This window comes from Agrilus planipennis, unplaced genomic scaffold (assembly GCF_000699045.2).
Source record: "Agrilus planipennis isolate EAB-ADULT unplaced genomic scaffold, Apla_2.0 scaffold294, whole genome shotgun sequence".
Taxonomy (NCBI): Eukaryota; Metazoa; Arthropoda; class Insecta; order Coleoptera; family Buprestidae; genus Agrilus; species Agrilus planipennis.
Window position 1 is genome coordinate 301,938 of NW_020439100.1, and position 18,212 is coordinate 320,149.

Consider the following 18,212-nt stretch of genomic DNA (forward strand, 5'->3'; position numbering starts at 1 on the left):
TGAAAAAGGAAAATAGAAAAATTCTACATAAAAAAATCTATTAAAAAACCGTTACTATCATCCTCATAAGGTTTTGAGCCAATCTTTTCCGAAAACTACAAAGAAGTTCGTAATTAGTTCATGCCACAAAAAATGTTCTACAAAACCTATCTCGTCTATTTCTTACTGACATTCATGACGTTTTCTGTTCTCCTATTCCTTCTGATACCTCTTCTTGTGACCTATTCTACCTACTTTTAATATCTTTCAACGCCCACGTTTTGCACAGGTACAGATAAACAGACGTAATTTCTTTTTTTTTTTGGCAAAAGACCCCAGTTTACATTTCTATCGCTTTTTTCATTCTAAATTATCCAACTTGTTATACGTCGTCTTCTATTCTTATCCTATCTTATTTTATTTAAGGCTATCCTACCCGTTTTATGCTAGATTCGTAATGCTGCCCTGTCTTTAACAAAATCTTCCTAATGTTTACTTCTTTACTTTATTGTCCAAAGTCTATAACTACCTGTTGCTCTTTATATAAACATCCCTACATTGTTCAGTATTTTTATAATATTTTCCCATAAAAAATTATCAAGTTTTTTCTTGATCAACAAATTCTATGTTCTTTTTTTTTTCTATCGGTTTCAACTATTACATGTAAAATGTTCCCCTACTTCTTCTAAACCTGAATTAGTCATCCATTAAAATTTCTTCCGTTCTTTTTCTATTCTTTCTACCTTTGTCTGTACCAGTTTAGATTTTAGAGCATACATTTTTCTATTGTTGACTTCAGCATTAAAAAACGTTTTAAAATTTTAAAAAGTCTATTAAACAAAGTCATCGGTACAGTTTTCCTTTAACGTTTAGGTAAATTCCACTGACATTTTCGAGACTATTTTCAAAAATATTAGAAAATTCAACATGCCACATGACATACCTAAAAATAATTTAAAATGACCGATTTCTACGTCAAACCTTTTCGAGGGAAAACGGCTGCATCAGGCAAATAAATCAATACTTATTTAAGAAAGTTAATATCTTACGATTAATAATTATGGAACATAAATTTGATATCAACTTAATTTCTTTCCACTACGGATTACCTCACCTTACCAATCGTATGTAGTTTAGTGGTAGAGTACGTAACGTTAAAAGCCCGGGTTCGATTCCCGGCGAGGGTGTGACAGCAACAATAAATATTTCGTCATTAACTTCAGGTAATGTATTGCGAAAAGATATTAAATTGATTTCCCATTAACGTTTGATAATTATAAAGTCAAATAAATAACTATTTCTATGATTTACCAAGAAAAAAAAACTCGTTTCGATCGAGCCTCGTATACTTATCAGATTTTTTAAAAAAGCCGTTCGTTAAATGTGCGCGCAAGGCCGCACAATCGACCCGTGGTTTATGCTCTGAACGAAACATCGCTTTTCGACAATTCCGGCTTCACCTTCGGGCCTATTTCAAGTTCAAGTTTGCTTTTATTATATCGGGACCTCGTTCGCGCGTACAAATCTCGCGACATTGGGCCAAGGCTTTGGCATTGATTTTTTTTTTCGCGCGTCAGTGAGACCTCGCTTCAAGAGCACGGCCTCGGCTGTGGAGGTTTCTCAATGAACTTCACCCAGATATATCCCCGGCTTCCCGGCCAAGGCTATCATCCATGTAGGTACGGCTGGGCAAGGTCGGAGAGCTCGGTTCATCTGTACTTACTATTTTTGATTTTTTTTTTATTGACCTAACGTAATGGATAACGTAATCTGTCGACGCTGGCGGCACGGTACACGCTCTTATTCAGACGTCATCCCAGTGGTACCGTTATTACGTATGCGATAAGTTGTTACGTTTCACTTTGACCTCCAAAATTCGATTAAATAGAAGATAAATTGCTGTTCAGGAACGAACAGTCTACGTATATATTCCCAACTATTAAGCTCGTTAGGAAAATACTTAATCTACTGAAATATGCAAATATTTGAATATCTTCATTGTTGATCTCTTTAGAAAACCAGTAAAAGTTTGGTATTGGTATTGGAATTACTTTGTAGAATAAGTATGTAAAATGAGATTGGTATATTACGATATACCCAAAACCGCAGGAACTACAAGGGTGTTTCTGACAGACGGGTATGACAAAACTGTAAGGGTTCCATTTTTCTCAATTGACTTTAGAAACTAAATTTTTCATTGTTAGTAAAGCTAATTATCGTCCCAAATAGTAAGGTAACCACAGTTTGATCTTTTTTCTGTATAGCATGGGGGGGGGGCGGACATAGGGGACCACGGGCCCCCGGCGGTACAAATGTGGGGGCGGCAAAAATGATTTCTTCAGTATTAGATAGAATCGGGTCTACCGAGAAAAGCTGTTTTGTAGCTAATCGAAAAAACGGCAAGCCCATATAACAAAACCTGAAAGTCGAATGGTCGAACCCTAACAGTTCACTTTGTGATAGGGATGAAGGCCGTTATTTTAGTCTAAGCTCCCATAGTATAAAAATATAGGTCGCAGAATTGTAACAATTGCATAAAAACAGAAACATGAGTCTGGTGTACTACAGATTTCGCCTATGTGTACGTATATTTATAAGCAAGACACCTTTTATATTCTACTTACATTTAGCACTACATAATATTATTGTAAATTTGATAAAAGCCAGCCATCAGCAAAATGATGCAGAATCCTCAGTTATTGAAACTTATTGCAACAGTATGGAAAGAAAACGACAATAAAAATACTGAAGATCCGGTATAATCTATTTGAAGAGCCGAAATCTTTATAAATCCTAAGATGAATCCTCAATATCCTTTTGGTATAAGGAGAGCTATTTGTAAATAATCTCATGTATTTTCAATTTTTTCGATAATAATAAACGCTTTTTACACCTTTTTACTAAAAAAAAAACTTTTGGGTGTTTCATTCCCACCAACCAGTAATGCTGGTGGGCGGGTAGTCCCTCCAGACTATGCCGGAAGGTAGGGCGGAAGGCCCTCTTCAGCCCGCTTTCAGGAATCGTGGGAATGTATGGGTGGTGATTCTGGTGAGAAAGTTGAGACGGACGAAATGAAGACAGAAGAGACTGCAATCCCGAAGAATTTAAGTCAAAGATAGGGGGGAGGGCAAAAGGCATAATTGTAAAAATAGGAAGAGCGGTAAATTCAGGCTGCGCCCCGGGTGGACATACACCTCCACTGTGTCCTATCCTCAGTTAATATGCGTATTTTCCTATAACTAGAACATCCCACATCCTTAACTATTTGCGAACAGTAATCTAATCTAGATCTACTTCTGCTTCTCTTAGTTCCTGTTTCTATTTCTAATACGTCTCTAATTATTTCTTCTTGCCTGAGAAATTGTCCTACCAACCTATCTTGCCTATTTCTTATTGACTTCCATAGCGCCCCCTGTTTTTCTATTTCTTCTAATACCCCCTCATTTTTAAACTTTTCTATCCACAGTATCCTCATCATACACGAAAAAGAAAAGAATTTGCATATTATACATCATACGTGTATTTTACATGATGTAATAAGAAATAATTTTAAAGGTTTTAATTATTTAAAACAATTTTTATCCAAAATCTATTTTCGGTTCTAANTCGATGGTAAGTTTTCTAAATTCATAATTCTGAATGAGTTTTACTTTATTTTATTTTTATAACGTAGAAGTGGATCGATTCCCATCACTGGAGAAAGAAAAAATTGATGGCAACAACTCAATGGAAAGGAATCGAGGAGGACAAAAGTTGGTTGATCCAAATCATAATCGAGAAGTGATATTTGCACTTCCTAGTCTTCAAATACACCTCAAGACTGAACATTTACAAAGTTTTAGTATTCCCGATTTATCAGGTATTATCAGACGATTCAATTTTTGGGTGAAGAGAAAAGGGCAATGTGGTTTAATGTTTTCTTTTGCAGGGGAAAAACCGGTTGTGGAATGCAGTTTTATCACAGAATTCGAAGATCACATTTTTGTCACGGTGGATGCTGAAGCGTTCTTTTTCCTTCACGATCTGATTACGTCATATTTGCAAGGAAGAGAAAAACTGGTAAGTGAATCTGTTTCCATTTTTGTTATTTGTACCTTTATCAGAAAATATTTTGTAAAACATCAATCTGGAATCCATGTAGGCACTACATCACATTTGAAATATAGCAGTCGTCTTCCATCTTTTTTTATGTTATTAGTAATAATTCTAAAAGATCATTTTAATGTTTCCATTTTTACGAGATTTTGACATCAATCTAATCACAGTCAAACAAATTTAATTTACAGATGAGTTCCTATATGGAAAAACGTGTGAGCATAGACGGTGACAAATCCAGTCCAGTCATGTCTTCGTCATCTTCAACGAGCAGTCAATCGTCTCAAGTCAAAAAAATATACGACGATCCTTTCACGAAAGACTGGCGAAATTTCAGTTGCAAAACGTGGCACCTTGAGCCCACAGTTCGTTTGCTGAGCGTTGCTGGGAAATACATAGAACCATATGGTATCGATTACATTTTGCAGAAGTTAGGATTTTCGCACGCGAGAGTCACCATTCCAAAATGGCTACAGAGAGGATTCATGGACCCGCTGGACGCCATATTGGCCGTTCTTACGCTCAATATGGTCGTTATTATCAAAGGAGATGGGCATGGAAATAAAATTAAAGAGAGAGAAGATAGGAATGAAACTAAGAAGTAATATGTACACAGAAGGTACTAAAACCAAAAAATTACTCTCTTGAAGTAGGTAAATATTTACTGGATTGTAATAATAATAATTCATTATAAATGCGTGTTATTATGTGACAATTTACATTTATAAATGTGTGATAACTGTGTTTATTCGTTTAAAATCGTATTTAAATGTATTTAGGTTGGTAGATATAATATAAAAGATATTACAATTAGGTAGGCATGTAGAAAAATGGCTGTTAGTAGTTTCTTTTCATTTAAATTTATCGAATGGTTAATACTTACGTTAAATAAAATTTTATAGATACCTACGACGGTATAAAAATGTGTTTTATTAAGTGAAAAAAATGAAGTTTTAATTGCAGTACAGAAAATATTTACTTCATTCATAAACTAATTAAATGGAATATTTTTTTCCCCTTTTTTAGGCCCAGGAATAACGTACACACGCACACACGCACACACAAAAATACAAATCAGTTTTGAAAAGAACGCAAAACTTGGTAAAAGAAGGAGGTTTTTCCGATAGTATTTATATAGATACAATGGTAACAAATTAAAAAAAAAAATTCTAGTGATGATTAAATTTGACTAAAAATGATTACGAAATTACACCTTCCTCTACAGTACTGAAAACTGAAAAAAAGGAAAGCAAAATAATTAATACTGATAATTCTTCGGGCGTCAATTGTCCCCTACTCTATCCATACACCATCATCATCATCATAAGATCGTCAGTCCAAAAACTGGTTGAACATGCACCTTCTCTCTTTCCTATCCTGACCAATCTTCGCGTTTCCCCAAAACTGTAACAGCCCCCATCTTTAACTATTTGCGAACAATAATTACTAACCTATCTCGCCTATTTCGTATTGATTTCCATAGAGTCCTCTGTTCTCCTACTCTTTCTAATACCTATTCATTTCTAACCTTCTCTACCCAAGGTGTCCTCATCATTCGCCTGTAACACCACATTTCGAACGCTTCTAATCTTTTCTTTTCCGCCGCGACCACCGTTCATGTTTTGCACACGTACAGCACCGCGATCCAAACAATCTTTTCCGAATTTCTAAATTAATCGTTCGCGAACATAGAAGTGACTTTTTTTTATTGAAGGCGACTCAATCCTGCGCTATCCTCTGCTTTGTATCCCTACTACTCCTTCCGTCCTGACTTATCTGACTTCCTAAATATCTAAAATCAGCCACTTCTAATTTTTCATCTTCTATTTGCCCTTTCGCTACTTTTTCTTCCCTTGCATACCAGTATGTTTGTTTTACAATTATTTACTTTTATTCAATACTGTTTCCTCAATATCTCTTCCATTTTATTTAAAACTGTCTTTAACTCCTCTTTCCTAGATGCTAATACTGCTATATTATCTGCAAGTCTAAGCATACTAATCTTTTTCTCCTGCATATCTACCCCTACAATAATTGTACTGTCTTTAATGATACACCATACATTATTTAATGCAATTTTTTTTTTGAAATTTAAATTCGCTGTTTTCAGTATTTTCCAAAATCTACCATCATATCTTCCTTCAGGTTCTACCTCAACTAAATGTACCCTAGCGAGTTTGACGATATGCTTTTCAGTGAACNTTAAATAAATACAATGTCTTGGTAAGGAAGTGTTTTATTTTGCTGGAATAGAAAGGAAGTTTCGTAGTAATGGAATGTAAAAGATATAAAGGTAGGTGTTTATGGTGTTTTTCTACGAGAGGCATATTATCCCTAGTTTCGATATATGAACTGGAAAAAAATGTCAAAGCGACGAAGACCTTAGGTTCACTCGATCAAATTCTCATCATCATCATAAAGTCGTCAGTCCTAAGACTGGTTGGACAGGCACCTCCAATCTTTCCTGTCCTGCGCTAATCTTCGCATTTCCCTAAAGCTAGAACAACCCATATCCTTAACTATTTGCGAACAGTGATCTAATCTAGGTCTACCTCTACCCTTCCTAACTTCCGTTTCTGCTTCTAATATGTTTCTGACTAGACCTTCATGCCTGAGAAGGGTCCTACTAACCTATCTCGCCTATTTCTTATTGACTTCCATAGAGTTCTCTGTTCTCTTACTCTTTGCGATACCTCTTCATTTCTAACCTTCTCTATCCATGGTATCCACACCATTTGCCATGTTTCGCACTCGTACAGCGCCGTGCTCCATACACCTTTAACAACCTTTTTCGAATTTATAAATTAACTGTTCGCGAACATAGAAGTTCTTTTTTTGAATGCGACTCGACCCTGCGCTATCTGCTTTATATCCCTACTACTCCTTCCGTCCTGAATCATTTGACTTTTTATATACCTGAAATCGGCCACTTCTACTTTTTCGTCTCCTATCTTTATAATCGCTCGTTCCCTACATTCTCTTCCGTTGCATGCCAGTATTTTTATTTTACTTTTATTTTCATGCAATACTCTTTTGTCAATACCGCTTCCATTTTATTTAAATCTATCTCTAACTCCTTGCTAGATGCTAATACTGCTGTATCATCTGTAAATCTAATCGTACCGATCTTTTGCCCCTGTATATTTATCCCTACATTACATCCCAATGATGTTGATCGCGTCTATGATGTATAGATTAAAAAGTAGTGGTGATCAAATTCTCAATATACTGAATTAAAATTTGCAGAAGGAACACATTTTAAAGTAGGTATTATATTCAATTATTTGTTATTTTGATCAGCTAACAAGAACTTATAAGCATGATTTTGTCACATTGCGGACTTTTAGTGCTTATAAACATTATAGGGACGTTTAAACTGTTTCAATTCAACACTTTCGTTGAAAATCCGCCAACTAAAAATTAAAATCCGTCAGAGCAAAGACGTGAACCATTAAACGTAATGAGTATTTTGTTAACTCTTAAACATTTCTTATCGCGTAAAAATTGGGAAAATCAAAAGAATTGCTGGAATTTAAATTGCATACTTCTCAATAAATTCAAAACGCATTTGGCTCTGTCACGAACCTTGTAAATATTTACGAGAATGCTACGCCACTGTTTCACAAATAAAAATGCGTCATTTTAGGTGCGTCACGTTTTCTTGTTAAAAACAAAGGCGGAACTGATAGCATAATTTAAGGAGCAAAACAATTCATTATGAACATCGATTCAATTTTAGAAGAAACGATACTGAATCTTGTTCAAGAAGGCGTTTCATTGTCAGTTATTTTAAAGTTAAATTTGAGAAGAAAGTGTATGAGTCATAAAACAACAGTTAATTTTAAGAATAACTTCATCTTCATCATCATAGGGTCGTCAGTGGACACGCACCTTCATCCTTGCCTATCCTGAGCTAATCTTCGCATTTCCCTAAAACTAGAACAGCCCACATCCTTAACTATTTGCGAACACTAATCTAATCTAGGTCTACCTCTGCCCCTCCTAACTCCTGTTTCTGCCTCTAATATGTCTCTGACTAGACCTTCATGCCTGAGAAGGTGTCCTACCAACCTATCTNCGAAATTTTGCTTGACCAAATTTGAAAATTGCTTTAAATTAGCTTAAACGACTGTTTTGCGAATTTTTTTTTGCAAGCACCCGCTGTGTCGGCATCTTCTAATTCAAATTCAATATTTTTCAGAACCGAATGGGCGTTACCATCTTTGTTTGTCGAAGGGCGTACCTACCCCTCTATATGTATATATTAATTGTACCAATTCCGAAAAAGAGAAGACAAGTATTTCAGCCTTCGTACCAAGAACTTGTAACGTGACATTTCAGTGACCATTTTTGCAACTTGTATTTTTTCTGTACTTGTTTTAATTAAAACATAGCTCAAGATGTTGATGTGTTTATTTTGAAACAGCAACAACGAAACAGATTTCGTAAAATCACATTTTCATCAAAAACACATGGCACCTTACGACGCTCTACTGCACTTTTGTATCGAATTTAAGTTGGCGTGAATCACAGCAAAGGGTGAAATTTTGCGCGCCCAAATTTGAAAATTGGTAAAAAGGGAGTCTACATAATGAATAATTTTTTTCGATTTCTCGTAGACGCATGTTTGACAAAATACATGTCACCTTACAACACTCTGCCACGCTTTTATATCAATCAAATTTGAATTGACTTGAAAGCCTGCGACTAGCGAAATTTTGCTCCCTAAAATTTGAAAATTCCATTGAAAGAAATTGAAATTATGAATCATTTTCTTCGATTTCCCACAGATTCATTTTCGTCAAAATACATCTCACGACACTTCCGCGTTTTAATAACAAAAAGATAAGCTTCAACGATTGCAATGAGCGAAATTTTCCGTGTCCAAACTTGAAAATTGGTTAAGGAGTTGAAATTATCAACAACTTTCTTGGATTTCGTAAAAACACATGTCATTTTACGACATCTTCTCGCGCTAGTATATTAAACAAATAAAGAGCAAAACTTTATAAAATTATTAATTAATTTTGATTTCGCAAAAATACAGTTTAGTAAAAAACGTGCCACCTTACGATACCCTGCCGCGCCTTTAAATAAAAAAAAAATTAATTTGGCTTAAATCACTGTAGAGAGCGAAATTTTGCATGTCCAAATTTGTAAATTGGTAAAATGGAGTTAAAATTATGAATCCATTTTTTGGATTCCGCAAAAACACAGTTTGTTCAAAAACGTACCACCTTATGACACCCTGCCACGCTTTTAATTAAAAAAAAATTAATTTGGCTTGAATCACTGTAGAGAACGAAATTTTGCATGTCCAAATTTGTAAATTGATAAACCCGTAATTTTACTAGATTACTTTTCCGCCAGAGGAAATATTTTACTCGAAATTGTAGCAGTTTATAATTTATTATAAGTTTATTAATGTTCGTGGCAGTGCTTCCCGCTAATTTTAACTTTATTACCTACTTAACCAATTTACATTCATAATTATGTGTCTATTACAGCGCTTAATTCTTAGAACGATATTAAATATTCCTAATACCTAAAATAATTTTCTGAATATATTAATACATGCAATATAATAAATTTATGTCAGTACCAAATAATGCAAACAAGTAGGGATCCATCAAGGAAGTATGTTTTGTGTTTCATACTAAAATCAGTCCCAAAAGATAAAACTATAATTACAATATTAAAATTAAAAAATTAGGTTGGTGTGGCTACAAATTCACGGTTTTTGGATTTTTCCCTTTATTTATGCCGTAAGCCATTACTTCCTGTCAAATTTCATGTTTCTAGGTCAACGGGCAGTACCCTACATTTAGGTGTCAAAATATGCGGCATAAACGGCAATATCTTTTGATTGCATTGACTTAGAGGTTTTATTTTTTCACATCTCCAAGGGATTGCATGGCTGAGTATTTGATATTAACTTCAACTTGATACCTCTACGTGTTCCAGAGAAAGGGCCATAACAGACAGACAGACAGACGGGCAACGAAAGGATTAAATATGGGATCCTTTTTTCTCTTTGATGTATGGAACCCTTACAACGGGACTTATCCAATCTAATGATACCAAAGAAAGACAAAACCCATTTTTTTACATTTTCACTAATTTTTAAAATCCAATTTAAGATTATGGAAAGCAAACCTTTTTAATGCAACTGATTTAAAACTATTTTTGACATCAAGAATTTTTCTTTCTAATATTTTCTAAAAGCTTTGTGTTTAATAGTTTAAAATATAAAGAAACTATATACAGTGGCGAACAGTCACATATTATGAAGAAGGAAAAGTTTAAACTTAAAAGCAAATTCATCAAAGACTTTAGCGGTAAGACCCACCCTGTCTTTATTTTACAATTAGTTTATTTCTTTCTTTACCATTGTCTTCATTTTCTTTTATTTTTTCTTTTTAGATGTCTGATACACTTAAAAAATGAGTATGACAAATTATCTATATNGTCTTCCATAGAGTCCTATGTTCACCTATTCTTTCTAATATCTCTTCATTCCTAACGTTCTCGATCCACAGTATCCTCATTATTCCAAACATATTCCTTTAACAAACTTTTTAGAATTTCTAAATTAAACCATTCGGGAGCATGTTGGGCGAAAAAAAGTAAATGTAAAACTCTAACGTAAAAGGGATGCATTTGGTAATAGTACAGTTTTTCTACATTTACCAGTTACTTTAATAGCTCAAGGACGTTAATATTATATATAATTGTTTTCAGATGAATTTGTTCTAATACATAGTAGTTCTCATCAAGGAATTAACAAACAACTCAGTTAAGTACATGAAAATGACGATACTATGCATGTATTACCTCAGTTCGGGAAACACTGAAGCCTATGCTGAAGACTGAAGAATGGAGATATAGAGAACGTACCGGACGAGACGACACTGGTATTCGTCATTCTTTTTAAATACATGCTTACTTACTTGTTTGGTTCAATGGTGGGGTTGCGTGAGACCTTCAGAATAACACAATCCGACTCATGCTCGGAACTCGATAATTCTTCCATCATATTCTACAAAATGGCCGAAGTATATGAAGCAGTTGTGAATGTTTAAGGTGATTTAGCAGTGTTAAAGCGTAATAATGGCGGTAATAAGTGAAAATAATCAAAGTTCCATAATTAATTCAAGTGTGTCAGTTTGTGAAAATAACGACAAGAATATTTTGAACCCTTCACTCGCTATTTGTGCAAAAGTTGACTTTCAAGGGCTGAAATTTAAAGGCGGAACATCAGATTTGATGTTTTGTAAAACTGTTGCGAATATCGACAGATGCTGTAAACGAAGAAGATTGTGTTACTGAAAAAGGGGACATTCGTAGCGGGAAAAATGTTTGCAAGTAAATTTTCAAACAATAGGCGCTTCATGGCCCCACGAGGCGAGTTCTGTAAACCGTGTAATATTCATTATTATTATTATTGCAATCCGGAATACGCGGACATGGACAGACAGAACATTATCGCTTTCAATTTCACGAATAAAATGAATTTGACAAGCAATATTTTGACAAACAAATATTTCAGTCAAAAAGCATGTAACCAGAATTTCGGCGAAGGCCTGAAAGATTTTGTAGTAGGGCCTTCATTAGACGCAACAAATGCGTATACCAATTTTTCAAATGCCCGAATTGGTCATTTTCATCCTACAAACATGCAGCCTGTTGATGGAAATGCACATAAAATATCAGATATGTACACATATTTGATTGATCTTATTAAAAGTTTCTTCTCATCATGGAAGGGTCCTGATGAACAAGAACAAAATCTGGGAATGATTGAATGTTCTACTCATGAAGCTGATAACTCTTACAACAAAAACAATAGCATTCAAAAAGACATCCATGACTGTGATTTGGTAACTAATGAAGAATCCCACTGTATTGTAACAAAGAATGTTAATGAGAGCATAGAAAATAGTACAAAAAATAGAAAAACCTGCTGTGATACTGCTGATAGAAGCACATTAAATTCAATTAAGCCTTGTCTAAAAATGAAAACTGAAGGGAAATATAAAACAATGGATGATTATGATCTGGGCAGTTCTAAATATTCCAGAGAAGTCAACAGGCTGAACAGTTTAAAAAAGAAAAAACAAAGAAGGATGGCTGCCCAGGAGAGGAAAAAACATTACAACAGAGACACAAATAGGAGATGGCAACATAATAAAGACTGGAACAGAAACAAAATAGACATAAAAGATGACTTGGATGAGGTCACAACAAAAAATTGTAAAAGTGAAAATAGAGACTGTTATGATGATGATTTCTTAAATTCAGAAAAGTTGGTATTTTTGGAAAACTGTAGAAATATTGCCCATTCATCACCCACTCTTAAAAGCAGCATGCCATTAGTGATAAACACAAATTCCCTAGTAGTCACAGCTGACCAAACTCTCAGTTCTTCACTTGAGGATTCACATCCAGTTAGATTTAGGAATGTATCAGAATGTGAAAGTGAAGACAGTTTTATTGTCTTTGCTAAAGATGATAATGTATGTGATGATGAAAGTGAATTTGATGATGGAGAATCTATATGTATCTTCTTTGAAGATGACACCACTGAAGATGAAGAGGAAATTCAAAAAAGTCAAATTACTAATAGAAAAAAAGTAAGAAAGAAAGTAATAAACAGTTGCTTTACATAAAATAAATGAAAATTGGTACAATAATAAGTGAACTTTCAGTTATCAGTCAATGATAAAATATATTTATCAGAAAATAACAATGACAATGATAATTATAATCAGTCGTTTTATTAAAAAAAAAAAACACGCTTATGTATATTACCTGATATCAGAAACTTATATTTTCGGAGGAAGTAGGTATTGTCTCAAGTATCTATTATAAGATTTTTTAGAATGTCAGGAATATCTGATATTTTAAAGGGAAAACTAACAATTTCAATATTCTTTTTAAAGCAGAAAAACCCCGTAAAAATGGTTAGGAAAGAATATAAATACTTAACGTAATATTTAAATTACAGTAGGGAAGGGGTGATGGCGGTTATTGGGTACGATTTGGATAGTATCATATTATTCGCCACCAGTATTCATAATTCTCAAAAATTAAAACAGATCAGAGCATTACCAAAGGGTGTAAAATGATTAATCAATCCCAAATGCATAGTTCTTCACTTCTCTCACGTCAGTAAAATTACTAATTTTTAAGAAGAGGTTTATTATATTGAATTGTTTTCAAAAATATAAATTAATTAATCAATTTTATTATCTTACTTTTCAAATGTTCTTTTTTTTTTTTAGAAAATTATCGGGTGATATAACGTTGATTAAAAAATGTCTGTCTAAAATAACGGCATTTCAAAAAGAAAGTAATATTATCCATGTGGACATACTCATTTTATCTAGTTATGACTTTTAAAATTATCCTTATCCATTAATAAACAGCTATAAAAAATTACCCGGCATGTGTATGTAAATTTCCAACAACAACAACAATAACCATGTTCATAATAACTACTTTCTGTCTTTAATAAGTAAAATGCGTTCTAAATACATTCTCCTTGTTTTCATATGATGCAATTTCTTAGCATTATTTCAGCACATGCTCAAATGAATAATATAAATAATTATTAAAGGGATTTGTGACCTTCATGCTTGTTACTTTTAATTTTATATGAAATTGATAAGATTGAAAAGGTTAATGATGAAGAGCATCTATTTTGAGTAAAAGATTATTTGGAAGAAGTCATCTTCACTTTTAGAGTCCACTGCAAATACATACACCTGGCTAATAATGCATCGATAATATTGATCTAATGACCTTCGATCATTTGGAGTATTTCATATTAATAATGGTGGTTCTTATTCCTGGCATTCTTTTGTTTATGAATGTAATTAAGATGAAATTAGTGTATGTATAAAGTCTTAATTACTTTAGTTATTTGGACAGTATTAAAAATTTTTCTTGGATTTCAAGGAACATTTTTAGGGCCAAGCAATGTGGCTCAGGTCCAGTTTGTGGTCAATTGTAATAAGAAAAATAAATCTGTAGATCAATCAAAATTCACCATTGCATACTTGAGTACCTACCAATTATTGTAAAAACGTTTTGTGACGTAAATATGAAATGTTGAGTAGTTAAAATGACAAAAAAAGGATTCTAAACTATTTTACCATTTATTGTTTATTTAATTTCTAGTCGTAATACATCTACGATATAGTATAAAATGTGGACATTTTTTCTTTTTAGGTTAGTTTTGCCAGTGACAAACATTTATGTAAGGTGCATCATATGGTAAAATGGTCGTATGCATACCAAGCGGCGCGTAAAGGGCCCTGGGAAGAATGCGCAAGAGATAGAGAGAGGTTCATGTTGAGAATAAGGAATTTGGAGCCCGAACTGAGTAAAGTGTTCGATCCGAAATTGAGAAAACGAATTTATAACGAAAGATTTGCCGCCAACGTCCCTAAAAGAAAAAGTATGGCGTCGAAAGTGAAATGTAGAAAGCCCCTTAAATAAAGTAAAAATATTTCTGCATTCAGGGGATTCTGTTTTTTTCTTCAAGGGACGGCTTTTTATGAAGAATTACTGTATTGAACTGCTTGTAACTGTGTCGGGAAAGTCTTAAAAGCAAAAATTGTGTGGTGTCGTGAGACACCCGGTAGGAACCAAGTTTCTTACGCTATACAATCTCTACAATCAATGAATAGAGGGAAAGAGAGAGATAGAGGTTTTTGTGTTGTCAGCTTAACCCAAAAAAACGTTTTTTTTTAACAAATTTCAAAGATATACAATATATGAAGAATTTGAAAACGATTTATAATGTAAGAAAAGACGTCTAAAAAACGTGTAATTTTTAAATGAACTAAAAGTGACTCACCCTAGTTACTACTAAGTCTGCTCACTGCAGACACGTGTGTGTATAGAAGTAGACGATACACGTGTCCCTAAGTGAAAAGGTTAGTAATAACAAGGGCGAGTCTCTTCAGTTTATGGATTCCTTTACCACAATCTCCATCTATTCGCTACTTGGAATTTTTTAAAATCTTATCTCAAGTAACTGTTAGGTACAATCAGTAAAACGTTATGTGACATATATTTTGCCATTTTGTTTTTATATCTCCCGCTAACGAAGTTGTATGTACGTACTTATTTTTAAGGGTTACTGACTCAAATGGTGTTTTTCAAATAAACATCTTCAACAAATGTAGGTTAATGTAAAGTCTTTTTCCGACACAATTGCAAGCCAACGTGATATTCAGTTAATGTACTTTCTCACCATTTTATGGTGCTTTAAAACTCGTTAATGTTTTTCTGTGGTCTACAAAAGAAAATGAATCTTTCTTTTCTAAATCTTTTAACAGAATGTTACCCTTGTTTATCACAAGCTCGCATTTTCTTGCCCTGTACACTTACTGAGATAAATAGCAAAATTTGTTACCAATAATTACTGTTAAATGTATAGATAACGAGATCCCTATTGGCTGTGTTAAAATGGATAGATTAAGTACTGGATAGGCAAAACTTACCAAATATATTTTTTATATTTTAGTTTGGTTACTGTACAAGATGGTAAACTGAAAACGAAAAAATTGAAATGTATGTAGTACTAATTTTTTGTGTAATTTTATTTTGAAAAACCAAGTTCAAATCTTTTCGAGATTATTTTAATGAAGTTCCTTNTTCGAAAAAAAACTTTGCTTCTACCATTCGAGTTACTCGCTTCGAAAATAAGGCAACAATATTAATGCATAAGAATTTTAATACGTACAAGGTTCGCGAAAAAAGTTGTCAATATAATTCAAAAATTAGGACAAACCAAAAGATACTGACAATTTATGTAAACTATAACAAACATAACAAGGTATCTTGACATTTATGAGAGCAATGTGCGTGAAACTTTAGGGGGGTCAAACATCCTTCTATTTTATTTAAAACAGCATCAATTATTCCTGAACTTCTAAGTTGAAGTTTAAGGAATAGTTGAATTATTGAATAGAAGAATACTTTAAGAAGAAAAAGGGGGCGGAGAGGAGGAGTCCTAGGGGTCACGACCTATCTTACCCTCCAAGAATTAAAACGGTATTTTAATAAACTGTTAATTATGTTATCATTCGATTATGATAAGCAGTTTAACGCTTAATGATTCACACACTACATAATTAGTATCATGCTAAATAATATGCATATGAATAATACAAGATATACATTTTTACATAACATTTATAGGGACCATTAAAGTAAGGAATTATTGCTCTGTTTACTTATAAAAATTTTATTTTTTGTAGCGTTAATTCAATGTATTAGTGAATTAATTTTTGAATAAATTTTACCTTCTATAGATAACCTCTTTCCTTGTCGGGAATCGAGAACAGGGGCCCCTGGTTTTTCGCAACAGTACTCTACCATTTAGATACTTAGTTTGTTTGTTAGTAACAGGCAGTTTAGAGATGGGTCTGCAAGGGAGTCAGACAGGGATGCACACTGTCACCGCTACTTTTTAATCTATATATGGAAGACGCGATCAACATCATTAAAGACAGTACAACTGTAGGGATAGATATAGGTACAGGGCCAAAAGATTAGAATGCCTACATTTGTAGATGATATAGCAGTATTAGCATTTAGCATCAAGGATGAGTTGGAGATAGCTTTAAATAAAATGGAAGAGGACAAAACAGTACTGTATGAAAACAAATAAAAGTAAAACAGAAATACTGGTTTGAAAGGGAGGAAGAAGTAGAGAAAGAGCGACTATTAAGACAGGAGACGAAAAATTAGAAGAAGTTACTGATTTTAGGTATCTAGGAAGTCAGATAAGTCAGGACGGAAGGAGTAGTAGGGATATAAAGCAGATGATAGCGGAGGGTCGAGTCGCTTTCAATAAAAAGAAGTCGCTTCTAGCTCGCGAACGATTAATTTAGAAATTCGAAAAATATTGTTAAAGGTGTATGTTTGGAGCACGGCGTGATACGGGTGCGAAACATAGACAGTTGCTGCGACGGAAAAGAAAAGGTTAGAAGCTTTCGAGATGTAGTGTTATAGGCGAATGATGAGGATAACGTGGATGGAGAAACTTAGAAGAGAAGAGGTATTAGAAAGAGTAGGATAGTAGAGGACTCTATGGAAGTCAATAAGAAATAGGCGAGATAGGTAGGTAGGACACCTTCTCAGGCATGAAGGTCTAGTCAGAGGCATATAAGGCGCAGAAACCTAGATTAGATTACTGTTCGCAAATAGTTAAGAATGAGCGTTGTTCTAGTTTTCGGGAAATGCGAAGATTAGCTCAGGATAGGAGAGAGTGTAGGTGTGTGTCCAACCAGCCTTGGGACTGACGACCTTATGATGATGATGTGCACCATATGACTCCGCATCACTTGGAGGTCGGAAATGGGCCAGTTTAGAGAGAATATCTTCTTCGGTTTTCGAAATGTAATAAATGTTTTGAGACACAACATAAAATCAAACAGTAGATTTCATGATTTTTAGCAGTAAGAAGTTTCGCCAATTAGATGCAAAATTTTGTTGTTTGGTAATTACGCTATATGTATTTATATTCAGGTGCCTATAAGAAATAAGCAAAAATAAAAACTAAAGTTGTGTAAATACCGACTTAATTGTNAATAAACTACAAGGCTCAAAACAAGGCATAATAAATGCCACATGCAAGGCCCTATGAGTAGGGGGGCCAGTGAAAAGTGCAGTGCGAAATTTTACGCGTCCAAATTTGAAAATTGGTTAAGGAGTTGAAATTATCAATAATTTCCTTTGATTTCGCAAAAACAAATTTAAATTAGCGTGAACTATTGAAAAGAGAGAAATTTTGCATGCCCAAATTTAAAAATTGCTTTAAATTAGCTTAAACGACTGTAATGAGCGAAATTTTGCTTCTCCAAACTTGAAAATTGGTTACGAAGAAGTTGAAATTATCAATTATTTCCTTTGATTTCGTAAAATCACATTTTCATTAAAAACACGTGTCACCTTACGACACTCTGCCGCACTTTTGTATCAAACATATTTAAGTTGTGGTGAAACACAGCAACGAGTGAAATTTTGCGCGTCCAAATTTGAAAATTGGTAAAAAGGGAGCCTTTATAATGAACCATTTTCTTCATTAGAACAATAAGTCTTATATCAAAAAATTTAAATTG

General features: G+C 33.8%; 2 protein-coding genes across 2 annotated transcripts in view; both read left to right on the forward strand.

The window, feature by feature from the left end:
* The window catches only part of LOC108740765 (uncharacterized protein KIAA1109), a 68,129-nt gene extending 63,147 nt beyond the window's left edge, over window positions 1-4,982 (forward strand). The window contains exons 57-59 of the mRNA XM_025977487.1: window positions 3,653-3,838; window positions 3,908-4,038; window positions 4,266-4,982. Of these exons, the coding sequence (XP_025833272.1) occupies window positions 3,653-3,838; window positions 3,908-4,038; window positions 4,266-4,679 (731 nt within the window). The 3' untranslated portion in view covers window positions 4,680-4,982. The remainder of the gene's footprint in view (window positions 1-3,652; window positions 3,839-3,907; window positions 4,039-4,265) is intronic.
* A 5,859-nt stretch (window positions 4,983-10,841) lies between these two features.
* Window positions 10,842-14,579, forward strand: LOC108740769. Its single transcript, XM_018475227.2, has 2 exons — window positions 10,842-12,707; window positions 14,308-14,579. Exons 1-2 carry the CDS (start codon window positions 11,430-11,432, stop codon window positions 14,575-14,577), a joined length of 1,548 nt encoding a protein of 515 aa, XP_018330729.1. The 5' UTR covers window positions 10,842-11,429; the 3' UTR covers window positions 14,578-14,579.
* The last annotated feature ends 3,633 nt before the right edge of the window (window positions 14,580-18,212 follow it).